General features: G+C 37.8%; 1 protein-coding gene across 2 annotated transcripts in view; it reads left to right on the top strand.

Moving 5' to 3' along the window:
• TENM1 (teneurin transmembrane protein 1) overlaps positions 1–27,563 on the top strand; it is a 232,556-nt gene that overhangs the window by 26,687 nt on the left and 178,306 nt on the right. For both annotated transcript variants that reach the window (XM_031554696.2, XM_085230595.1), the window contains exon 2: positions 2,535–2,795. In XM_031554696.2, coding sequence (XP_031410556.2) covers positions 2,535–2,795 — 261 coding nt within the window. The remainder of the gene's footprint in view (positions 1–2,534; positions 2,796–27,563) is intronic.

The raw sequence follows: 27,563 nt of genomic DNA on the forward strand, positions 1-27,563 counted from the left end.
GCTTTCATCTTTATTTCATTGGTAGTAGGCAATTGGATTAGTCACTTAGTACCATTGTTGGCTTTTTATTTAGTTTATGTACAAGTCCTTTTTTGAACTTTGTCAAGAAAAAAATAAGAGATACCATGCACCATTTGGAACTGTTTTTTATATAAAGGTAGTTTTATTCATTTACTATTGTCAAAAGGAAAGTAAAGGCTGAGTGTGATGTTTGTGTCCAGCATCAATATCTAGACTGTGTCATAGGAAAATTCGGTCAATGCTGTGTAATTAAACCAAGTGGAACTAGTTTGTTGTGAATATTTAAAATGAGAGGTACAAATAAGTCATTCTATGAACAACACTGTATTTAGTTATCTTCAGTAACTTGATGTGAGATGGCCTCTGTGTATGTGTCTCCTATGTCCAAGGAACTTTAAAGGTCTCAGAAAAGCAAGGATTTTTGGAGGTTGGATGTTTTGTGCTTACCATCCTAGCCATAGGATACAGAGAGTTTATTTCAGAAAGGCCAGTAGGGTTCAAATCTCTCTTGCAGTTATCTGGATAGGTTTAAGAACCAGCAGTCAGTGTAAGTCCAGCCTCAGCTGTTCAGCTTCCATTTGCATCCACTGGAACCACTTTTCTTCCTTCCTTCTCCGAGTCTGCCAAGTGGCAGTTTAAAACAGACTCCAGGCAACAGGAAGGAAGACTGCATTGTAAACATAGAAAAAGTGAATGCCAACTATTCTCTCTTCTGCAGAAATTATGCAGCTGCCTCCTGCTATCTCCTAGCCATCTCCATCAAACCTCAGAGTCCACCTCAAGTCAGCTGAGAAACTTGGAGCACAGAGCTAGTGAAGTTGATGCATTTTGCAGTTTCACAAATACAGACCTGAGATCAGGTCCTCTGCCTGTAACGAGAGATCAGAGAGGTGCTAGAGCTCTCCAAAGGGCCCCTATATCAGCCTTGGTTTGGTTGCCTTGGGGCATGGGAGGAGCGTGAGCAGCACAGTCAGTGCTTCTGGGATGGGGCAGCCTGTGCAGTAACACCAGGGAACCAGGGTGATCTTCCAGGACTCAACTGAGGTCGTGATCAGTTCATTCTGTTTTCTGTCCCTGCCCACTTTCCTGCTCTCTAGAGAGTACGTTGCCATTGCCTGAGCTTGTATGAGCTGCTGCCACAACAGAGACCTTCAGAAATGTTTTGTTGGCTAAGAGATTTGATTTACAGAGATCGATGACTTGAATATTGAGGCACTTGTTTGTTTTAGCTTAGCATTTGGTTTGTAGATTTTGGTCAATGCCTTCAAGAAAATACCAGGGCTTTTTGTTATTTCTGAGAATATGCTTAAAATAATAACCATTCTTCTCCCCAGCTGGTAAGTGGATTAGTTCAGCAAATTGAGGCTTTCGTTAGGATGACAGTAGGAGTGAATATTTGTCCTCAGTCTCTCTCAATGACCCTCATCTCTCATGTTTCTTTTCTAGAAATTGAAAGAATACTGTATGCATGTTTGATATTGTATTTAGTCTCTCAAGATGGCATCCCAGGTCTGATGTTCAATTAGGGAGTACAGTTCTGTAATCCTTATTTAATTAGAACTCCTTGTCTGACTCCCTGGGAGTTGCATTTGTAATTGGATTCTCACAAGTGAGAATATGCAGAGGCCACCTCAAAGGAAAGCTATAATTTGCTAATGTGTCTTACTTACCTGTAGTTCTTCGAGAATGTTTCCTCTGCATATTCACATTATGGTTCCTGTCCACATTCTGTTTTTCCTTGGATTTCTGATGCTCTACAGTTGCAGTGTTTAAATAAGAGTAAATGAAGTATTGAGCACTGTACAACTCTCCAATATCTCTGATCAGTTGGTGTCATGAGATGGCACTTGTACAGTCCTAGTAGTCACTGCTCTTCCAGGAGGTTCCTGTAGTTCACCAGCACTGGAGTTCCAAAACCCACTGGTGTGAATATGCAAGGACAGCACTCTCAAAGAGCAAGTCATTGGTAAGTAGTTTTTTTTTTTTTTTGTGTGTGTGTGTGTGTGTGTGTGTGTGTGTGTGTGTGTGTGATGAACCTAATCTTTCCAACATTGTTTTGTAAATTCTGTATTTGCAAATTCACTGTGTACTCCTTATGATAAAAACAACCATCATTCTGATTTGTGAGATCAATTTTAGAACTGTTATCTTTCAGGCAAAAAAAAAAAAAAAAAAGGATCTGTATTTTGATATGAACTCAGGCCAGTTGTAAATTGATATGTTACTATTAGTGCATAGGTATGCACATGGAAGTGGTATATTTCTATCAGACAAAAAGGCACTGTCACAGTGCTGTATTATATACTTTAAAATAGCACTCTTTTAAAAAATTGTATTACGTTGGATAGCAGTTAGTCATTGATCAAAAAAAGTTTTCTAATGGTGTTAACAATATTAATTCTCATAGCAGGTTCTCTTGAAGAGCATCAAATGTATGTTGCTTTTAACTTTCAAATTCTTTTCTAAACACTTTTTTTTTTTTTTTTTTTTTCTTCCCTCCCCCCTCCCCCCAGACATGGAATTCTGTGAGACACCCCATATTCTGTGCTCTGGCTACCAAACAGATTTACATGGTGTATCAGAGCACAGCTACCCACTGGAGGTGGGCTCAGATGTGGATACTGAAACCGAAGGTGGAGCATCACCAGATCATGCCCTGAGGATGTGGATGAGGGGGATGAAGTCAGAACACAGCTCCTGTCTGTCAAGCCGGGCCAACTCAGCATTGTCCCTGACTGACACTGACCATGAGAGGAAGTCTGATGGGGAGAATGGTAATAAAGAAATATATCTGACATACAGAAGCATTACTTCATTTGAAACTTTCTTATTCTCCTTTATTGTCCTTTCTTTCTTTTTTCCTCCTTCATTCTTAGATCTCTACTAGATTATCTATTATATATACAAGATAAAAACATGTTTTGAATTGGGTTTATAGTGTAGATGAAAAATAAGGAAAAAAAAAAAAAAGACTGTGTGAGAACAATTGCTCTCCTGTATTCTCTATTCTTATGCAATAGGAAGATCATCATTTTAATTTCGTGAACTATGAATTAGGTTCCTAAATAAATCTTTACACGTATATTTACATCACACATTTTGTGTACAATCCATCCTGTATTTTCTCGTTTTTGAGTGTAGCTTTAAGACTTGAGAGTTAGGCTATATCTGAACAGGTACCTTTATCAGCAGGGCAGGCCGAGCTGGTCTCTGTCACGTCTTGATTCTCTGCATAGAAGTTGAATTTCTCGGTTAGTAGTTCTTTGTTCTTTGTTTTAAGCACTCATTCTCTTTCAGGATTCTTTTATTTATTTGCTTATCTTATGTTTTAGATGTGGAAAATGTGTATTTAATTGAGTAATGGGGAAAAAAAATTCAACTGTTTATCTCAACGCATCAAAATTAATGAAAATCTGCTTAGTTCATATCTCAGTTTGCACATTTAACAGATACATGTAGGAGCTGGATTTGTTGATCCTTGTGTGTCCCTCGCAACTCAGGATACTCTATGATTTTCTTGTAGCTAATGTAGTTAACCAAATACTTAGCTACATTAGTAGTTAAATGTAGTTCAATAAATGGTTTTGTTTGTTTGGTTGGTTTTTTTTAACTGATAAGAGATCAGGGGAACCAGTGAAAGTGGCAGATGACACTTCAGTGTTGACGGTGATATATTTTAGTGGATCTATAGTAATATGAAAAAGGATTCACTCATGAATATCTTTTTTATATTTATAATAGGAATGAATCAATTTAAACTCTTTTCTTACATGATCTAGCATATAGCAGAGTAGTCCTTCTGCACATAGATTTAATATTTGAGTGTATGTAAGCTTAATAACAAGCTTTTAATTAATTCAGTTAAGTGATTCATGTTTTAGATGCTTCAATAGAAATTTTAAGTAGGAAACTGGGAGAGGAAAGCAAGTGCAAAATTAAGCTGGAAGAGAAAGAGAAATTGAGACCACAAGCTGAAATGAACTCTAAGTTTTCTTCAGACAGGGTAGACAGACGGGGTGTCAGTATTTCTTAGGGAGCTGAGTATTTATAAGAATAATTAGTCTTGAAAGTTAATGTGGATAAATTTGAAGACGAAGGTGATTGTGAAGTACTTCACAGCTTGGTTCATAATCAAGAGTTCTGACCCAGAGAGCAACTGCTTTCTATCTGGGCTGACTCTCAGTAACTCTCAGGATTCTTAGAGCACAGACATTCTTAAATCTCTTAGTAAATGAAGTAACACATGACATATCTTTCTCTTTTTAAGCAGTTATTTGTGCAAAAAGCTTTACTGGAGAGCTCCAAGTGCTGCATCAGTCCCTGTCAGTTGCTACCAGAGAAGCAGACTTGCTTTGTGCCAGCCAGAAACTTCTGTAGTGTGAAAATGGTTGAGTACATTGCAGCCATTGCTGGAAGTTCATGAAATTCTTGTTTTCATGATTCTGTGCTGTAAAAATAGATTTAGAATTTCTGGCTGCAGGAGGGTTGTCCAAAAGCCATGTGGGTACAGCTGATTTGAAACTGGAGTAAAATTAATGAGTAATTTACCATTGTTGCATTGTTTGAGAAAACTAAGTGCTATTACTCTCTGTATTTTGAAAAGATCTGTTGATTTTTGTTTTGGTTTGGTTTTTTTAATCTGTGGACAAAATTCTGCTGCAAATGCATAATAGCTTTTTTGTAGAATGCAGAATAGTCAAATGTAATAGACTCTAGTAAACCTGTTTGCAGGAAATGCTTTACTTTTCATAGAACTCCGACTATACTTCTACAAATGTTATTCTGTCAAGTTATTCCTTGAGTTTGTCCTACCCATGCAAAGCTCTAGAGAGGTTACTTGACACATGATATATCTGTACCTGCAGTACTGTTCAGTAAAAAGATCAGACTAACCTAAAAGGGACAAGCTGCTCATTCACAAATCTGATAAGGATATAAGGAGGTAACATGGACTGACTGAAATTCTGGCATCCTTTGAGTGCTAAAACTAATAGAACAAGGTAATTGAATGACAATTTGCATACTCTGTGCTGTTGTTATTATTGTGTAGACATAACCTGAAGACTGAATAAGTAGAAATTATTCCAGATAAGAGAAAAAACACTGATCTTGCACTACTGCCTTCAGCTTTTTTTTCTTTTTTTTAATCTATTTGAGTTTATCAAAGAAAGATTTTCTTATTCCAGGATGTACAGAACAATTGTGTTCTAAAGAACAAGTGAACAGACAAAGCACAACCTTTTACTTCAAACCCTTGATCTTTGCGAGGGCAGTTGGTTGAGTGGGTGTAACTCAGAAGTCTATCTCAATAGCTGTAAAAGTGACCTGATTTTTTTTTTTATGAACCTTTGTTAAGCCCTTTGTGTCAGTATTCTGGGCATGTGCCTACTCCATTTACTGCCTGTTACTCTGAGAACATGTATTCTAGTGTAAAAAATCAGAAATAACCTTAGAAATTTACATGAGGTAAACTTGAACCCAAATCTAGTGGAAGAAGATAAGCATAACATATCAGTATTTAACACCTTTAGGAAATTGTAGGTAATGGCTCAAAAAATTCTACTTTTTGGTTTTTGGCTTACATAGCTAACAGTGCCTTCTTACTCCAAGTAGCTAATGAAGGTTGTAAATTTTCTCTTGGATGCACTTTTTTCATAGTCAGTATACTTCATTGTGTATTCTAACTAGCCAGATTTGAGAATTTATTTGAGGAATGTTTTCCTTCATAGACACACCAACTCTATCATTATCCCTGTTTAAACATACTCTGTTGTTTTGAAAGCATTGAACAGATTGTGTGAAATACCAACATTCCTATTTAAATTAGTGTTGTCAACGCTAATGGCAACTAATAATAGCCTATTAGTGCACAAACTGCCTGAGGCTTTGCCTGAGGCTAAGCAAAATATATATTAATGGCAAGTAATGAACGACCAATTTCTTGAGGATCATTGGTTATCTTGGAATGGTATAAACAGCTCTATTTTAACACTAAAAGTGCTACTCTATGGTATGGGAATGTAAATTTTGGACAGAAATGCGACAAAAGAACAATATTAAAAATAGTTACTTACTCCATTGAAGAAGACTGCATAGAATCACAGAATGATTTGGGTTCGGAGGGACCTCTATGATCACCTACTTCCTGCTATAGCCTCAGTTCACTGAAACAATAATATCTGTCATTGCAGAATATCAGAACACTGAGTTCGGTGGTTAAGTCAGCCAGAATACTGAGCTGGCACATCTTGTTTTTCCTTTTTTTTTTTTTTTTTCCAAACGTATTTTTCTAGAACAAAATACATAGAGCGGGAAAGAATAAAACCCTGATCTACAAAAAGAGTTGTCTTTGATCATGCATCTGAAATTACTCAAATGACATGAAACTACATCCCTTTCCAGCCAGTTTGCTGATAATGGACTGAAGTCCATTTTGTATCCATGCACTCTTCCCCACTGAATCGTTCATGCCGATTTTGTGTTTTCCCTTACCGATTGCCCGTGCAGTCATGAAGGAGTGTGGTTTACCTCAAGTTCATTCGTGCCACGCTGTAATCCATTTGTAAGCCACATTTGACTTATTTGCACAGCCACCAACTCTTAATTTTTGTTACCACATCTCAGCTGAACACTAGTAAGGAACTCCATGATAACATAGTTTTTAACCTGTTTCAGATTTTCAGGCAGTTATGAAGTCCTTTAAAGACTAATTGATTTTGCTCCTGCAAAACAGACTTACGTGTTTTTTTGCAAGTAGTTACGTGGGGTTTTCTTTAGTAAGTAGAGAGAACCAGCATAATGCTGGATTCCCATGCCATGTGAAAGGACATTCACTTGGATCCAAATTCATGTTCCGTTCCTTTGACTGCCTTATTTTATGTCAACTTGACTTTAATTCACAATAGCTTCTCTGAGATTTGCAAGAAATTAAGGTCTAACTACAGACTGAAATTCCACTAGATTGATCATGGGATATAGCTACAGAGTGTTTGAGGCCAGAGGATGTTTTTCTGTTTTGTTTTGTTCTGTTTTTTTTTTAATAACATACTTGTCACCTAAGAACAGGAAGAAAATGAAATAAAGAAACTCATCTGCTTCCATTTTTTCTCCAGAAATTATTGGGAAACCTCTTTCTTAACAGCAGTATCCAGGATCAAATTCTAATTAGAGTAATAAATTTTAATGATATCAATAATTTTAAACAGCCAATTGTAAAGACAAAATATTATTAGCTATATATGAGGAGAAGTAAAGTAACAGAAACAGAGTGCTGAAGATGAGGTCTTTGCCCGTGTTCAGACAGTGAACCAGCAATAGTGTCAGACGGTCCCTAGTTCTCCATCCTGAGACTAAGTTTTGATTTTAAAAATATCAAACATTTAAATACATATTTAAAATATAAATCAAGCGTAGCTTTACTGGTATCAATACAAATCAATTCTAATGAGATCAGAATGCAGTTCCTCTCTTCTAACCCAGATAGAACACGCTTTCCTTTATAAGTCTGTATTTATTGGGCAACATCAAAGCTGAGTTTAATGACATAGAAACATATAAGATTAATATTGTGTAATTCACTTAAGTATTTGTTTTATACCTTGAGAGCAGTGGTCCATTTAATGGAGTTTTTGACTTTGGCTAAATCCTTGAGGATTTTTCACTTTGATTGCTGGGTGGATGTGTCACTTTGGGGCACATCACCTCAGCAATTTGCACTTTGGGTTCAGTATCTTAGCAGTACTTTCTAAGGGGGTAAAGATGCTTAATTAATAAAAGAAATGTTGAAAATGCTGATGCAGTATGAGAAATGCAGCTTTGTGAATGTTGTAGCTATTCAGACCCCGGGAAGGATTTAGCTAAGGACAAGGCTCTGATTTAATTTATAGTGTGTGTCAATAGACCTACTGTGAATTCACACCTGTTTAAATTAAATTTGAATTTAGCACTTCGTAAAAGTCCTGTGCTTTAATGCAAGCAATTGAGAATGTTTGGATTAATGCTGCTGTTATTTACTGTTATTTTGTAAACAAGCCAGTCATTAGGTTGATAGCTCACGTTCTCAATTCACCAGGAAATTATTACCAACAACTACATTATAAAAACAATACCTGCTCTGAGAAGAGATATCCATGTGATTCTCTATGCAGGATTTTGTTTGTAGTAACAGTGACTGTCTGAAGTATTTCTATTAGCTACTATCCTGTCACTTGTTGTTTATAATGGTGCAATTAGGAAATGGAGTTACTAATTTGCAAGTAGAGGAGTGAGGTCAAATATGTGCATGTAGCTTGAAAATACAGAGGTAAACATTGGTCTAACTCCCATTCTGTGTCTGTCATTTATTCTTTTCCTCTCCATTCCTACTGTGCTTCACACTGTTTTTTATCGTGGCAAGGATTGCACGTAAGATCCCATTTAGATGACTGACTGTTGGCTGGTTTCAGACACCTAATGGATCAAGGCAACCACAAGGTTTACACAGAAATACAAAGCCCCAGTGTGAAATAGCTAGAAGTTTTGGAGTTTACTGTAGGTTGGATATTTGACAGGAACAGGCCAGTAATCCTCCCTTCATAAAAGATTTATTTTGCATCTGTCATGTTTTTTTTTCTCTTTTAGTGTTTAAACAGTATTTATGTTAGTTACTTCTACTGCTGTTTTAGAGATTTCTCCTCTTTGTCAGAGGAAGTGCATGAATCTCAGCAGTAACACAGCAGTGCTTTTTGTGGGAGTTTTGGAGTATACACTGACATTGTTACTGCTCTGCTGGAGCTGTTAATGGTGTAGGATGCTTTTGCTGACCTCACAGAGGTTCCTTTGGAAATGTTACTGTCTCAGAGGAAGCATGTAAGTCATCTGAACTGCTGTGGATAAGAACGACATGCTTCTGTAAGCGCTGTAGCATCACCTCTGTTGTAATATCATGACATTCTTGCATTTGTTCCCTTGGTATTAAACCCTTTTATGAAATTTCTCACATATGGAAAGTTTGCTAACGATGAATAATTGTTTGCCATGTGACAGGGAAAATTCTGCCCTTTAAAAGGATGATTTCATTACTTATGCTGACTGACATTGGTATTACACCTGTCTGTCTGTTGTTTTAACTTTAACATTTTTCATATGCTAAGTTACAATCTCTGTTGCTGAAATATTCCCTTTTCCATGTTTGTCTTGTAAGCACTGTGAACATTAATTTAAAGGCAAACATTAAAAAGTATCATTTTACATTAAAAATAATAAAACAATATTCAGAACATAACAGAGATTTCATGTATTCCCTAACTCAAATAACCTTTGCCCACAGCACAGTGAAATGTAGCTGTGTATTTACGCAAGACTGTGTAATATTTTTAGCATTGCTGTTTTGTTTTCTTTCATTGGTAACTCAAAGGGGGGGGAGGGAATCTTGAGGAGAGCAGTCAGGTCTAATTTTTATCCCAGAAATGAGTAACTTGGCTATAAAGCTCAAAAACAGTCTCTTGACTTTCCCCCTGTGTGTTATACAGGAAGGATAGTGAATGTGGCTTAAGGAGCCTGTAGCAATATAAATTATTGCTGCTTTTTTTTTTTTTTTTTTTTTAATCCTTTTGACTTTCTCAGATGGAAATGAGCACGCAGTAGAAGTATTTGCACAAACATTTTACAATGCAAGATGATGTCACGATGCTTCTGCAGTTCTTGGGCACTGTTATTTAGGCAGCCATGGAGGTAAGCAGTGAGATGAGATCAGCATACAGCCCCTGCCTTTTGTCAAGCACTGCAATGAGGGTTATCCAGCCTTTCGTTCCAGCAACCTCGGTGAGAATAGGGGACCCCTGAACAAAAATACTCTTTTGGAATGTTTACTGTGAATTCTACATGAGGACAGCTCTGAACTAGGAACTAAACAAAAGACATGTCTGTCCCTATATTTTATTTATGTTGTTTTATTATTAAATTTATCATGTTTTCTTTCTCATCTTTGGTTAAAATTTAAAATGTATTTGAAGATCAGAAAGCTGTTTTGCAGAAACAACCTGCAGTCATTTTATACATATTTCCTTTGGAATAAAATATTTATTTTAGTTTAGTGCTTTTATGTACTTATTTTGAATTATATGCAATTCTTGTTTATATGTCTTGGCATGCAAATGTTCCTTACAATTGGAACCTGGAGATTATTAAGGCTGCTAGATCAAAAAGATGAAATTACTCATATTTACTTCCTTACACGCTCAGCCAATATGATTTTCAATACAGAGATACCTGAGAGCTTCTTCCTCCCAGCAAGATGCTTTTCAGAAATTTCAAATTGTGAAACAATTAGATAAAAGCAAGTGAACTAACAAATGAGTACAAAATTAGTAGTGAATGGAGAATACTGACAAATCACCCTTTAAGGTTTAGCAAAGTTAATCTAAATATAATTTCTTCTCAATAGTATGAGATCTCCAAAGAATTTATTATTCTGTCCTACCACGGATTAGAAAAGATTGTTCACTCTTTGTCTTCAGCCTTTTTTCCCTGTTTTTTGCCCATTTAGTTCATTGTGTATTTCACACGGAAGTCTTATCTTCCATTTTCAAATTTGTTAGTAGTTCATTTCCTGTTGGGGAGCATGATAGATCAGATCAGCACAAATCTCCATTATTCAAAACTAAATATTAGCACATCCTCATCTTACAAACAGGAATTATTGATAGCAGCAAATAGCTTTGGTGAGACCATCAAGAAGAAACATAGAAAATGGAAAAAGTGGCTGCCTTCCATGGTTGTAACCTCCATAGTCTTCTAAAAATGGAAGCTCACCCAAACGTACTTGACTAGTTTATCTTTTTGCAACAGAGAATAAGATGAGAATGGGAAATAGCGTATAAAATTGCAGTTGCTTTGTGCAGAGTAATACAGATCTGAATGCAGCTCTTTTCAACTTGCTTTTATATACAGCTTGTATGAAATGAAATGCAGTATTTTATGTATTAATTTTGTTTTCTTTAATCGTAACTAGCTCTATTCCCCAATTTCTTATTTTGTAACAGGAGCAGAAGAGAATCTGAATAATTAGCTCTTCTAGAATACGGGCCTAGGAGCACTGAATAATTCCTGCAGGCTGCTTCCTCTCCCTAACAGATGTTTTTGAGTAATATTTTAATTAGAGTCACATATTCTGATGAGTAATTATGTTGCCAATGTTGTTTCTTTATCTTAAGTTTCTACTCGCAATGATTTGCAATGTAGATTTTATATAGTTCTTCACAGTGCTGACTTTGAATTGAGCAGCACGTGTCCACACCTGATAGCAAGTTACTCCACGTGAGACACGTTGGCTGTTCTGAGGACAGCCAGCCCCTTGGGCAGCAGATACCAAGTGGTGTAAAGTACGTATACGTTCCTTTGTGTGTATCTGGAACAGCAGCTGTGGAAGGTCAGCAACCCTGAGGTTCCTTTGGACTGTGACACCAAATTTGCTGAAAGGCCCTGTATGCTGGAGAAAATGACTGCAAGTGAGAATGGCTTAGGACATCAGGTCAGGGTTGCTCGATGCTATTCATCAGAAACCTTGCTAAAGGCAGCTTAAGCTACCAAAAGAATGTAAGAAAACAATGTTTGGTGTATTCCTAAGCTGTATACAGTGTTTATTATGGTTCACAGCACTTCTCTCTCCACATCTCGTCAGTTTTATACATCATGCAATTATACCTTCTCTGGCACCATTAGGAAAGCAAGCAAGACAGCTTGTTGTGCTAGATCAAAAATTGGAGAAAAAAAACATCAGTATTTTAACAAAAGTCATGTTTACAGAGAAAAAGAAAAATATTTGCATGTGTTAAATTTTCTCTTATTCTTAAATGATAAGAATGTTTTGCATTTTTTGAGCACATGAACATCGATGATTATGAATTTCTGTGACTCCAGCTACTAGATTTTATTCCTGTTTTTCTTTCTCTGAAGATTCCATATAGTTTTAGCGTTGGTTATAGATATTGCAGAGTATTATTCCAGTTTCTTGCAGCTGATGTTGTCTCATTTTAGGGGTATATTTGTGGAGCAGTTGAATGTTACTGATTAACTGCTAATTTTCTTTTGGCTTTTGAATCCAGTCATTATAATGAGCATTACTGAATGTTGCTCTGGGCTTGTTTACATCAATGTAATAAGCATGCCACTTGTTTTGGAGCTGAAAAGAATTCACATTTGTAAATGGGCTTGAAATATTTTGTGGTGATTTATTCTTATCTCTTGCAAAATATTAGTACATTTCCTATGGCCAAAGAAGCACAGAAGGTATATGCCTTGTAGGAGTGGGTAAAGCTTTTTCCTTAAGGAACCAAATATTGAAGAGAGTGTTTCCTTGCTCTGTGGTATGGTTGCCCATAGGATCTTCACCATGTTATCATTCCACCTAGCTATAACTCAGCCAGAAGATTGCTCAGCATTTATGAGAGAATGAGCTGGCTCCCTCCTACGCTCTGTTAAAAGGTAATGAGCGAAAAGGGGACTTTTTGCCACAGATACTCTCCAGGTTGTCTATAGACAGTACAGTAAAACACTTAATGGAAAGGATATTATTTATAGCTTTCAATGTAGCTTTTAAGCTGCTTGCATAATATGATTTTCCCTCCCTGCCTGCAGTTATTCTTGAGTAAACATAAAGCAAAAAGTAATGCTTGCGCTTTGTTTGTACCACAGCCACGGGTGAGTTTTGTTTAGACCTAAGTGTTCCCCTCTCATTGTTTTGTCTAATTGCAATTTCAGTGGGCCTTTCTGGTTTGAGAACAGCATACTTGATTAATTCTTCCCCAAACAATGCTTTCAAGACAGTAAACTTTCTGTCATTGCCCATTCATGTTAAGCTCATTCTGAGCAAGTGTTTCACTGTTTGCTGAAATGGGGAAATCATAGTGCATGCTTTGAATTTACGCCTTTCTGTCTATTTGACATAAACAGATAAATTCAGTTGCACAGTCAGAAAGTAGCTGATGTAATTTAAATTGAGGCTTATGTGATTTGAATCTTCTTGAACTTGTGATACTGGGATCATACAGCACTTCTGCTTACTGGTAGTGGATCTGTAGTAGTTAACGAGATCTGATGAGCGGTGCAGTATTTATAGTTGAGCACTGGAAGCTTTTAATTTACTTTATACTTACAAATAATCATTACGAGTAGAAAAGATAAAAAAACAAAACAAATAATGGATGCTTGCACTTTCTGATTTCCACAAGAATATCAGAAGCAGAATGTGCTAAAGTAATCCGCTACTGTTGCAGATTCTCAAACTCCTTCACTAGTTAGTGATGTCTTCAGAGGTTTCTTTAGCTGCTGGTCTCCATGAACCAGATCTTACTGTCTGCAGCACCACTGTGTCAAGGGGGTGGCAGTGGATTGCACTCTCTTGTCCCTTTGCCAGAAAAGGATACTGGTTTGGGTTGTGCTGCTCATCCCAGGTAGGGGTGGAACACTTGTTGTAAAATTCAGAAAGCTTTCCAGAATGTGACATGGTTTTCTTTTGTGAGAAAAGTGGCAGTGAGGAAGTAGTTGGAGAAATTACTTTTGAGAGGTTGAGATAAAGAATCTGTATCCGGCTCCAAGAATAGTTGCCCTCCTGATATGATTATAGAAGACTTAGGATAGGTCTGGCCAGAGGCCATATCTTGATAAGTAAGGTGATGTATATATTTGTAGCAGCTCGTTCAAATTAGTTGAACTATGAATAAAAAGCTATGCCTACACATATATTTGCAATATAGATTTTCCTGTGGGGAATGGTGCAGCAATATAGTCATCTTCATGCTCTAATATGCTATCCTAACTCTCAAGGAACATTCTTGTCTCAGTATCCTAGATATGACTAGAGAGTCCTAAAAACTAAAAAATCCTGAAGAGTCATTCCTTTCTGGTGTTGTAAAGGAGGAGCAAGAGGCTGCTCTGAAGGTGCCTCCCTCCGCTGGAAACAGCGTATGTTCTCCATATGTAGTTAAGTGCATTTGGGATTGGCTGTTGGTGTTCTGCCAAGTCCCTGCTGCATTTTGTTGTTGTGTTTCTGCCAGTGGACTAAAGGATGCTGCAGCCCTCCGAAATCTGCCTGCTTTGATATAAAGATATGAGAGATGATATGTGCTTGGGGAAGCCCTGGCATCCCACTTCGTCCGTGTTCTAGTTTAGCATCAAAGTACTAAGAAAGAGATTTGTGCCTTTATCAAAAACCTTTAGCTCATCTCACCCCCACCTCAGAAATTCATGAGGTCAGGGCTGCTCCAGTGCTTCCCGATTGCTTCAATAGAGGAAGACCTTCCCTCCCATTCTGTGCAAGTGTCAGGGCTAGCAGGTGCTGGCAGTAGGTGCTGGTGAGACATGAAGGTGGGCACCACTGCTGTGGTCTGCCAGTGCTGCGGTGCCAAAGGGAACAGAACCCCAGTGTTTCTTCCACTGGCTGTAAGAACTCACACTGAGAAGCGCAGTTCATCCTCTCTAACAAGAGGCACTGCCCAAATGCTTTGTTGTCATGTGTTCGATGTGCCTACAACTATCTTGTTGTCTTTGCTCACGGGGAAAATCATAATCGAGTCATTCTTCCTCGAGCCTGCCTGGCTATATGTTCAGTCAGTTCAATGTTTATCCCAACAGTCCTATCAGTGATTGCATTGATTATTTTTCTTCTAGCCTGTGATTCTGTCTCCATTCTAGCTTTTTAATTTTTATAGTTCACTTCCTTTAGAACAGCAAATTCAACTGTGTTTGGTTGTGTACATATTTTGCCAGGAATGTAATCTCCAGAATACAGATTTCTGTATAATAGCTAATAACCTGCAGTTCTTGGAAGCTCCTTTTTCTTTTTATAACCTCTCTCTTTTTCCAATACACTTTCTGATTACTGCACTATGGTTCGATTTTTATTGGATCGTTTTAGAGCATAATAATTCATTTCTGATCCCTAGTACCTCTTGTCCATTTCTGAAGTGATCCACATTATAACAGTCACTCATTTTTGTTTACATCTTTCCTCTGAAGACAGTCTTCTGCATTTTGTCTCTAAATACCCTTCTGGCTGGCACTGCCATTTTAGTCTTCTAATATATCCAATTTCCTTTTAATACAGAATCAAATAGAATGCATTTTCTGTAATTTAGCAGTCAACTCTAGCTGAATTTTTTGAGCTTACTTGTAAATAACTTATAAATTGGTTAGTGGCTTATAATAGGAAAAAAAAAGAACTAAATCAGAAAATTCTGGAAAATAAGGTAGAAAGATTGTTTTACATATTTTTAAAATGAAAGTCAGAAATACTACAAAATGTGTAGATGAATGTTACTTTAGATTTAAATAATGTTTATTTATGCTAAATAATGAGCCATAACAAATTAATAGTCTACATCTTCATTAATTTTTTAAATTAATCTTTGTAGAATTATTTGTTAAGTCCTAGCTTCTGTAATAGATTAGAAATGGTTACCTTCTGTTTGGAAGAAGGAAAGAAAGAAAGAAAAAAAGTAGAAAAAAAATACACAACCTTACATGTTGCAGAAACCTACACCAAATTCTACAGTTTGAGGTAGATATCTCTGTCAAGCTTGGCAATAACAGTTGAAGAATGATCAAATTTGTGATAAGAAACCTCTGTTAAGAAAAATGGCACTGAACTACCATTTTCAAGTAGTTTCAGCTCATTTTATTTCAAGGCTTCAGGTTTGTGCAGTCACAAAACAAAGTCATGTAAGTCTTGAATTTGTGCATCTCAGCTGATAAATTTGCTGTTGTTTTTTAGCTTGACTTGCACAAATGTTGCACTGAAACTTAAATTAATTTGAAAAGTGGGTGTTTCAAAACTCAGACTTCTTTAGAGACTTCTGTTTCTGTACACTGATCCACGTGCAGACACAAGAAAAGCAAATATACCAAAGAGCAGCTGACTGGGCAACTGAGCACGTGGTCTTGTTCATATGAATTCACAATTCAATTTGCAGAATTTCTCCATCTCGCTCCATCTCAGGAGCTTCTGTTGGTAATTTCAGATTTGACCCCTCTTCAGAAACTTCCAATGAGCAGCTAGAACAGTTAGCAGATAAATAGAGACAATTAACTACAAATTCTCTACTGCATATTTTCCTTACAGTCTCACAGCTGATATAATCACTTCTACAAATATTTCCTTAAGTTTCTCTTTAAATAGAGACCTGAAAACAGACAGAAAACTTGAATGTGCTTTTTTTCTTGATCCACCATTTTATTTCTTTAAGGGTAGCAGAACAAGGAACAGCCTAACCTGACTGCTTTTATAAATGCCTACCAGATACAACAGCATTTCAGAACTCAACACCTTTGAATTAATTTCTTGACTCTTCTTTTGAATGTTGCTTGTTTGTGCTGATGTAGGGGCACCTGGGGGATTGGCTAGAGATATGGTTCTGGCTCACCTCAGTCGTACAGCAAGCTGGTAAGTGTGATTGAAATCTGCAGTCATCCTAAACCAGAATGGACTATGAGTAGAAAGCCCAGTCTCTTTGAGCTGTTGTGGCTAAAACATGACAAATTGTAGTAATGAGACAGCCTTAGTTACCTCTGTTCTGCGGGATGCAATATAACGCATTTGGAAATACTGTATTTGTCCTCATTATACAGGATTCCCTCTTCATTTTAGCTTGTATAGTATTCCTTTGAAATGTTTACCTTTGTACATTCAGTATATACAGTGAAGTTTATCAGTTAATGGAAGAGTAGGAAAAATACAAAAAATAAGAAGTCATAATAATACGCTGCCTTAAATGCGGCTCACAAGAAAAGGTTTTAGTTAACAGTATTGACCTTATCATTTGGTAGTTTGCTCATCTCCTGAATGCTGCTTCCAGGCAGTTTATTGTTTGTGTTACAATACTGAGATTCTCATCAAAATTGAGCCTTATTTTACTTCATGTTACACAGACATGGCTAAAAGATGAGATAGTCCTCTGAAGAACTCAAGCAGTGTACATGTATTGATTATTTTATCTCCTCTATCTTACATAGGTTCATTCTGAGCTTCATATAATATGCACAAAGCTCTTAGATACAGGAATTGGTATTCAACTATGAACTTCATTATTATACTTGTCTTGTCTGTTAATATGGTAACAATTCAGAATTTGCACAAATATTTAGTTTCCGTATAAGAAAGCTTTTTATTTTATCAAGCAAAACTGTGGGGGTCATTTTGTATGTTTTTAATTTATTGAAACCTTTATTTGCTATGTGATCTTCTGTAGCCTAGAAGCTATAAGTTATAGCAGTTAAAATTGGAAAGTGGAACTGATCTTTAAAATGGTGTTTGCTCTTTTTGTTGCTGCTATTTATGGTTAGAATTATTAATTACTGAGAATAATTAAACAGAACATTTGGGCTTTTAAAATTCTTTTATTTTTTTTTTAACTAGGGCATAGATAATACAGGAATTTCTTACAATATTATTATTTTAGCTGGTTACTTCTGTATCTGAAATAGGTGAAAAAGTGTGGTGTGCCACAGAATCCGTAGTAGGGATGTAGATCTCTCTGAAAGATTGTAGCTGAAGATGTCAGAAATGTGCTGCTTATCCAATATTTAAGCTGCAGACATTTAAAAAAAAAACATCATTGGTGACACAAAAGTAGATGTAAAAAGACTTCAAAGATCCAGAATATACAGGAAATCGAGTGGGATTCAGTGCTGTGGATGGTAACCAAAAATAACATATTTAATAGAGTCTACTGTGGTAAACAGTGATACTGAAAGGGACCTTAAGGTGTGGTAGGTGAGATAACTGGAGCCAACAAGTCAAGTACTACCTTGGGCTGCCTGCATGTGTCTGACTTGTCTGGGGTCTGTGAAGTACAGCAGATGCTGCTAAGACTTCTGTGACTAGCCAGTTCAACACCAGGGGTGTATGAAATTGCAGAGATTCTCAGAGGAGTGAAAATTGTGATTATGTCTTCAGGACTTGTTAGTGAAGGAAAGGTCTTTAAAAGGTCTGAACGTGTAGAGAATGGCCGAGTGACACCTGAGGGGAAGAAGGACAACAGAAGCAGGCAGAACACAGGGAAGGAGAGCTTAGAAGGTCTCTAAGAGGCATGTGGTGTCACAGGGGCACTAAGAGTAGGGTACAGAATATACAGGAGAACGTATCTGCTTCCAGACATAGACACAGAAATGTTTTCTCAGTAGCTGTAATCTGCAGTCTGAGATGTTTAAATATAAAATCAAATATAGTTTGAGAATGATTTAGTCGTTCAGCAGGGGGGTAATTTGCCAGGGGACAGTAAGCCCTTAACATTTGTAGCCCTTAGGGACTAAATGCTTTTCAAAACATGCTTAAGCTAACCCCTGCATCATTAGGGTTAATGCGAGGGTCGCTGGTTGAAACAGTGGTTCAGATTGTGAAGGTGATGAGATTGGATGGGCACATCAGCTCTTGCTTCGCTTCGTACCCTGTAAAACTATAATGTTTTTACTGACTGTTACATTTTTCAGACATATCTGTTTAGAGTAGTATGAAGCAATAAATGAAGTGGTAGAGGTTTTGTGGCCGCAGCTATTTAAAACGAGCCAACACAATCGAGTGTATACTGTAAAGGACATGACAGGCGTGTGATTCATTGATTGCAGCTCTTCATCAGTTTGTACTTGAAGAAAATAACCTAATAGATCTTTCCATCTGTGACTTGTGTGATATTGTCTGTAGTTCTAGCTCCTGCCCTATATGTTTAGCAACTAGCCCAAACCCAAAAATTAATACTAAGAAATTAATTTTCTATCAGCAAAGAAGGACAAAGGCCACTCAGTTTGTTGTTTGCACAGAAAGCTTATTGAATAAGACTATACATCTGGGAATGAGCTGGTAGAATCCATTTGTAAAATAATAATCCAAAACATCAGAGACATACTTCTGCAGTAGTCAGTTAAAGAAAGGGTACTTCATGTAGAAAGAAGGTTGAGATACTTATTTGTGTAAATCAGGTGCTGTCACTGCTAATTGAGAAAGAGAAATTGGACTGAAATGTGAATGTAAAACAGTGTGTTAACTTCACTACAGCAGATCAGTGTTTTAAATGAGTTTACACAAGCATTTGGAGTGTGTAACTGGCTACCTTCTGTTTTATTAAGCATTATACTGTGTTCTGCTTTTCTTTCATTACTGCAGAGGAATGCACCAAAGGCATTTTATTGTCCATCACAAGAGAATTATACCTCATGACTGCCCCATCATTATTATGTCATATGAAACAGTGACCCTTGGCCTAGAATTTTTTAATGAGGTGCAGAGTCAAGTCACACATCAGCCTGGTTTTGTTGGATGAGCACGCTGAGCGCACATGGCCGCGCAGAGCAGAGCCTAGCAGTGCAACCATGGGCAGGGCAGCAGGCCCACGGGTCTGTAGTCTAGGAACTGGCTGTACTTTGCACTATGTTGTGGATTTTTCCTGGGATTTTCACCTGAGGAAGGACGTGTGATTCAGCATGTAGTGAGTTGCTGAAGTAGGAACAGAGGAGAGCTGATGCTTTTCTTGAGGTTGCTTCCAAAGCACAAGCGCTTTGCTAGCATCATCGAGCCTACTGCCTCATTGTGAATTAGCTTATAAGTGCTGAAAATAGATCATGGTGAAGGCACTTGTTCTGTGTAAATACATGTGACTATATTAATTATTGCTGTTGCTTATATGCTAGCTAATCCATACTTTTTATGAATGAGAAGGTTTCAGTCCTGCCCTATAAATCCCATTTATATGTTTGTTTCATCATGTTATTAAAACAAATTCTAAAATCTCTACTTAATTATCTTTATTCATTGTATAGACAAAGATCACAAAGAAATAAGGAGGTAAAGAAGTAAATATGTGTGTGTTACTGTGTAATATATTATGCCATGAAATTAAACAGAATATATTCCTGAAGAAGTTGGAATAATGATCTTCTGTAGCTGTGTGGAGACCATATGTGTAGAGAGAAAAAAATCTGGAACAGAGGAAACCCATGTTCCTGCATTCATCAGTTATAATAAATGCTCACTGGTAAATTAAGAGTTTCAAGCAAAAAGAATTTTACAGCATGTCACCACCTTTGTTAAACCTTACTCTGCAGCAGTGCTGAATACTCCTCTCTGCCCACTGGTACATTGTCAGTGTTCTTCACCTTTTCATGTGAGCAATGTAGCTGTCCTATATTTATGCTCTCTTTCACTTATGATAATGATTGTTATTCTACGAATATCAAGACTACTTGTCAAAAAAAATCTAGTGTCAGAATTAAAGGTGTGTATGCATATTCATTACAGGCATTGTTTGTGTCCTCGCCTGCAGTATCCCTCACATATTCAGTGTACAGAATGGCCTTTGGCAGCATGATGACAAGCCATTCAATATTTTAGTTTATTGTTTATAGTACATTGTTTAATGTATAGCCTTAAGCCTTATTTATTACTCCTATTCAAATCTTGCTCTTACAACAATATTAATTTCCTGTTGGCAATTCTGTGGTGCTTTTCACTGTAGTATTCTAATACTTCACAGGGACTAATGTATTTTTCTTTGCAGTAACCCTGGGAAGGGGTGGGGGTATTACCTCCATTTTATGGGTGGTGAATTCACATATGTACAAGTTTAAGTAAAAAATATCCACTAAACTTGTGCATCTAACATAGCTGAAGAGCTGCTGATAGTGGGAGCAAGCTGTCGCCTTCTCTTTGAAACCAATACTGAAAGGAGAAGAAATCAATACCTTGCTGTTTGGTTTCACAAATGCTACATGACAGCTTTTCTGGTTGGTTTTTTTTTTTTTTTTTGGTGGTTTTTTGTTTGTTTGTTTGTTTTTGTTTTGTTTTGTATCCCCTTCCTTGGAGCTGACTTCTTTCCATGATCTAGTCCCAGGCACTTTCTTTCTAAGCCTGAGCTTTACCCCAGGCTTTTTCTCCTACTTAATTTCTTCTTTTTGTGCTTTTCATTAGAATTCCAGAGGTTTTACCATACCATTCATGAGGAAGCCTGATCTCACTATTCCTGCTAAAATAGCTGTTGTCTGCTCCTACCTATTGTCATTTTGCAAATTATAGTTTCTAACCATTCCCTTGTATCCAGATGGTTTCATCGTATCCTCTCTCTTGTGCAAGAGTTTAAATCAGCTGCCTATCTTCTCCATCCTACTTAAGTGCCATTAAACAGAGATCTTTAGAGGCATGGGAGGAGGAACCTCTGGCTCTTTGACTTATTCCCCAGTGCTGTCCTTGCTGGGGAAGGAGGGAAGGAAATGCAGCAGTGAAAGCAGAGACCTGACCGCTGTTGCCCTGGGCTGATGCATTCTCAGCCTCCTTCAGTGTGGAGCCAGCACTTTCTGGCCACCAAGAGGCTTCTGAGGACTTCTGTGCATTTGGTTTGGATGCAAGACGACTGACAGAAAAGCTAATGGCTATGATAATTTGCAAATCTCTTGTTCTAACAGCTTAGGGGACTTGGAACATCGTAGAGGAAAAGTCTCCAGCAACATATGTAAAACACATTGTCCCTAACATCCTCCTCAGAGATGTTTGGGGGAATCTGAGTAACTCTTCCCCAAGCAACCTGGAGTACAAACCTGGGATGAGAGATTTGTGCTAAACAGTTGGAATTTCAGTGAAAACAAACAAATGCAAATGCCATGTTGTCATATTGCAGTAAGAATTGTTTAAGAATATTAGAATAATAGCCTATATACCAGCTTCCTACAGATTTTTCACTGAAAATAATTCATTCAAAAATAATTCAAGATATATTTTATATTCTGTAACATTAAATTTGTGGTCTGCACCCTGCTACTTCCCAATGATTAATTTATTCTGCAACTCTTTTGGCCCAAATCTCCAGCATATTCCCTGGTACATGATTCTCATTTGAGTCATATTTGTGATTTGATCAAAATTATCTATTTGAGGCCTGTTTGCTGGGCGTTCCTGGGTACATGTTGAATGCATTTGTGTAACAGTTCCTGAGTTTTGGGAAGCCCAGTCATGGGATATGACTGCACAGGATCATCTGTCTCTGCATGGTAATAGAGAATTGAGTTATACAAAGATTTTATGGCTTACCTTACTTAAAACATTTGTTCAAAGACAGTCAGTTAAAGCTCTAAATGAAGTGTGACAAAAGTTATGAAGAAAGACCCTGGAGTGTTTTATGTAAGATTTCTTTTCCTCCTACAAGAGAACGGGCATAAATTTTCACTGTCTAGATATTTAAAAACATACACCAACAAATGTAAACTGTGTAAATTTGCAAAACATAATCATTTCTATTTCAACAAGTATTTAGAGTTACCCATTGTAAAATTTAAACTTCTTTACAATTGCTTCTTATATGAGCCTTTTAGACTTTCTTCTGATAACGTTGTCATTCCTACATTGCCATATGTGCAGTTACCATGCCGCCTTGGCATTTCTCTGGGAAGCTTTCCTTTCTTTTCCTTCTCTGCTTGCTTCAGCGAAGGAGATGTGCTTGTGTGTTTACAGACTCCAAATGCTTGGCTCTGGGGCAGCAGGACTGCTGCTTGTCTTGCTGTATTTGCAGTACATTTTCCCTCTGGGAGTGGTGCTGGTTTGGTGGTTAATTTCTGTCCTGCTTGTTTGGTTTGGGTTTGGAGGGATATGCTTGCAGTTTGTTAATTCTGGAGGCGAAGCCCTTGCCATAGCTGTTGGAGAGCACTGCATTCAGAGGCTGTTTTCATCTTGCTTTATAAATGCTTGCATTTGTTCATGTGATTTCTGCATGCAGTACATAATTGGTTGACAGCATTAAAAGCGTGTGCGTGCGTATAGATCTCGATTCAGTAAAATAGGTGATAAGTCGTCCGAGGCATTTTTAATTCACAGGTAATGTGGTTGATGTTTGTCTGTTTTCAGCTGTACAGAGGTTATCACTTGCTATAATTTCAATTTCAAATAGCAGATGGTGACCTAAAGGTCATATTACAATGTATTTCATTAGTGCCTGAGATTTGAAATATTCCACTAGCCCCAAAACATTCAGTACTTAGTCCAGTCACTTTGATTGCATACCAAACAGTAGCTGCTCTGCTCGCAGCAGATCCTGCCCAGTATTTCCTTGTTTCTGAATCAAACATTATCTGAGGTTTACTAAACAGTTCTATTTTATTAATGATTGTGGATGATGCGCATAATCTAATTTTGAGATTATTAATCCTTCTTTTGGATCATCCTACTTTGTTTCACTATAAATTTGATGGTTCGAGGAATCCATTGTTTTGTAGAATCTATCTTAACATTTGGGGCAAGAAAAAATTTATTCTTGGTGTAATGTGATTTATTTATGTGTATGGAGAAGAGTTAATATCAAATGAAAGAGTGCAACTGTTCATATTTTAATTTATATTACTTAAACATGTAAATTTACCTGCTGTAGTTCAACTGTAGCCTGTCTTACCCTGCCTTCATTCTGAAATTGTAATCCAGCCCAATGTTTTCCATGTAGTGTCATACTTAGGTCACAAGGAATGCTATGTAATAAGCCATTTTAACTACAGTGATGCCCTTGGAATAGATACATTTAATGAATATAAATGTAATTATTCCCAAGAGTTTCCATATGTTTATACTGCTTGCTGTGCTTCCTATCAAAAGAACTATTTTTGCTAGTAATTTCTTTAAAGTTAATACTTCCATTAGCTTTAATTATTTATGAAAATAAATGCGTGCTACCACTTAGTGACCAGACAAATGGAGAAAACATCTTTGATCTTCAGTTTTATTGGTTGAGTTATGCTCTTAGAAATTGAAAAGCTCACATTCTCTGTGTTATGTGGTTCCAAAAAGCTACAAACTAGTAGCATAATGAAAAAAATGCATATTTCTCCTGCAAATTTTAGCATATACCTAAGGGATTGAGTCAGGGTTCACCTCAGCTGTTCCACAGTTACTTGGCACACAGCCGTGGTCCCAGAGGGGTGATCAGATACCTGCTGCCACCTTTCCACCTTCACAAAGGGCAGCTGCAGGGGAATTTGTTCTCCTCCTGGTTTGTTTTCTGTACGAGCCTTTGAGGAAGGAAGCAGTTTGTCTCTATTTCTGTCTTGGGCCTTCTGTCAACTCTGAGGCTCTTTCCTTCCTCTCCTGCATGCTTCATTTAGGAAAAAAAAAGGTTCTCTTATTTCACAACTCCATTTTGCTGGTCTGTGCTTTTAAATTTTGTTTCCTGATACTTTTACTTGTTTACTTTTACTCAAGAGAAATGCAGTTTCTGAATATATACTGAAGTGGGCTGTGACATCTTTATGTTGCTCTTGAATATGGAATTCAAATTTGTCAGCTGTAATGCTTTCTTCCTTCCAACCTACTTTGCAGCTTTGTGATTTAACAGTTTTATTATAGTGCTTAAATCTTTTCAGTTTATAATGTTTTATATGTTTTCCAGACTGCTGAATTAAATTATAAAAGGTGTCCTGTAGGTGGTTCTCACTATATTGTTCTCATAGAACTCCGAGGGCTTCAGATCACTTTGAGGTCTATTTAGAGTTTACATGTGATGTATTAATAATATCAGGAGGGACAGATGTGGCTGCTACCAAGCCTATCTGCCCCACTCCTCTTAGTTTTAGTAGTTCATGCCATGATAAAACTTAAAAAAAGAAATCTATAAATACAAGCAAAATTTCTGCAGTATTCCTCTTCTGGAGGATTTTTACACGTGCTGTTTAAGTACAAGAGGCAGTATTCCAGTCCTGCCACAATGGCAGATTTGTAATCTGTTGTGATCTACTGGACTTAGGAATGCTTGCTACCAGCAGGGAAAATGAGCACTTTTTGACTTGGAGGATGTACTGGCTCCCAGCTGAGTGAATAAGAAGGTAGATACTGGAGTTCAGAAAGTCTTCACCAAGAGCCTTGCATTTTTATTACAAACCAAATAGACGTATTTTAAAGTAGTGCAGCCAGACTAAATTAATGTGTTCCGAACTTTGTCATCATTTTAATCAGTGACCTGGATGAAGGGATAGAGTCCACCCTCAGCAAGTTTTCTGATGATACAGAACTAGGAGTGATGGACATGCCTGAAGGCTGTGCTGCTATTCATTAAGATGTGGACAAGCTGGACAGTTGGGCAGAGAGTAACCTGATGAGGTTCAATAAGAGCAAGTGTAGAGTATTGCAACCTGAGGATGGGGTGCAGGTTAGGGGCTGACCAGCAGAAACTGGAACATAGGAAGTTCCATACAAACTCAAGGAAGAACTTCTCTAGAAGAGTATTGGAGCAGAGGAACATGCTGTCCAGAGAGAATGAATTCACATTTTCTGAACAACTTGGTCCCCTGTGGGTTCACCATGCGCTCTTTTTAGTTAAGCTGTACTTTAAATGTCTGTGCTATTTAAAAGCCAACATAAAATATTGTGCCAGCAATGTGTACTTTGAGCTCAGAGGGCCGACATGGCTGCATCTGCAAAGGGATGGAGGCAGAGCAAGGGAGGGTATTATCCTCCTCTGCTCTGCCCTTCTGAGGTCCCATCTGGAGTACTGCACCCAGGCCTGGGGCATGCAGCACAAGGAAGATGTAGGGCTGTTGGAGCGGATGCAGGGGAGGCCACAAGGATTCTCAGAGGGCTGGAGCATCTCTCCTGTGAAGAAAGGCTGAGGAAGCTGGGCTCGTTCAGCCTGGAGAAGAGAGGGCTCTGCGAAGGCCTCAGTGTGACCTTCCGATATTTAAAGGGAGCTTTAAAAAAAAATGGGTAGAACTTTTTTCCATGGTCTGATAGCGATAAGACAAGGGGGAAACAGTTTTATACTAAAAGAAAGGAGATTTAGATTGAAGGAAGAAGGAAATTCTTTGCTTAGAGCATGTAGAGGACCTGGCAAAGGTCGCCTGGAGAAGTTCTGGGTGCCCCATCCTTGGAGGTGCCCAAAGACAGGTTGGGTAGGGTCCTCAGCAGCCTGATCTGGTGGAAGGCAGCCAGCCCATGGCAGGGGCATTGAAACTGGATGATCTTTAAGGTCCCTTCCAACTCAAGCTGTTCTATGATTGTGTGTTTCTATACCTCTTCTGTTTTTGCTTTTGTGTTTTTTTCTGAGGAGCTGAGCAAGCATTGTGGTCTGTTTCTGGCATACACTTTTAGGTGTATTTGAAATGGTAGATAGTTAGGAACTTACTTAACAGACTTTTGTACTGAAAATAGTTTCTAGTAAATCTATTCTTATTTCTTTCTTGACAGAGACAGTGTATTTTCTGTGTTGTAATGTTAGCATTAAAATGAGAATTCGTAGAATCATAATGTTTGGAAAAGACCACTAGGATCATCAAGTCTAACCATCAGTCCATCTGCACCCTGCTGACTAAACCATTTCCCTAAGTGTCACATCTACATTTTTTGTGAAAACTTTTAGGGATGGTGACTCCACCTCCTGGGCAGCCTATTCCAGTGCCTCACCACTCTTTCTGAAAAGGAATTTTTTCTAATAACCGACCTCCTCTGGCCCAACTTAAGTCCTCAGGCCTCTGGCATAAGTTCAGGTTCATATGAGCAGCCTCAGCGCTGTACTGGATGCCGTGGTCAGATCCTACATGGAGCCACTCTATATGCCTGTCTGCTGTGTGTGTGTGCTCACCCGCCCTGCAACGTGGAAAAAAAAATGTTTTACGAATTTTAATACTCAAATGATTAGATGCATGCATCCTGTAACTGTAGGAGGAGGTTACTATGAGCTCCACTAGCACGGAGCTTCTGGAAGTCAGCCTTGATAGAGACTTAAGTTGCTGGTGCTGAAAATGTTGTAGGAAGCAAGATGCTCTCACGCTCTGTGCTTTTAATCCTATATAAGGATTATAGTGATCCACTCTCCTTCCATGTCTGAAGCGTGTAGAAAATGTTTTTATTCCATCTGGCACTCACCAAACAGCGAACACATTCCAACCCAACAACTTAAACAACAGATTCCCTGAGCTGATACCTGTCTGAATATTCACGAGTGTACTTACAGGCACTGCCAAAAGAGAATGTATTATTAACTTTGTTCTCACAGAGCAACTTTCCAAATGAATGAAATATCGGGACATGAGAGTAATCCCTCGTTGCATTTGTGAGCACATTACCTTGATCTTGCTACTCTGCTGTTCTACAGTGAAATAGTTAAAAAGGGACCTTGGCATTTAATTAGCCACCTGGGATTCCTATCCAAAACCCAAAAACTGCAGTTGGCATTATTGGTTCCCCAGGCCAATGGTGTCAGGCTCAGGGCAGGCCTGAGCCAGGAGAATCCGCTGTGCGCCCGTGGCCAGTCCCAGCACATAGGCACTGGGTGTTCCCAGAACACTGCAATGCTGGAGGATAACTACAGCGTTATCTGTAGGAATTATGGCTGCAACTTTTATTCTTTCTTTAAAAGAAAAGTCTTAAATGCTTTCCCTCCATTTGGCACCCAATAGAGCCTATTTCAACCTGAAAATGCAATCTGCTCTTTTGTATTTCGGGAATGTAGGAAAAATGGCTGAATCATAACATTACCGATTCCATGTGTTTTATTACTGTTGCAGAAGATTTTTTTTTTTTTTCCCTAATCTCCTCCTGGCTGTTTGCCCAGGAT

The sequence above is a fragment of the Meleagris gallopavo genome, chromosome 9, assembly GCF_905368555.1.
Source record: "Meleagris gallopavo chromosome 9, MGAL_WU_HG_1.1, whole genome shotgun sequence".
Taxonomy (NCBI): Eukaryota; Metazoa; Chordata; class Aves; order Galliformes; family Phasianidae; genus Meleagris; species Meleagris gallopavo.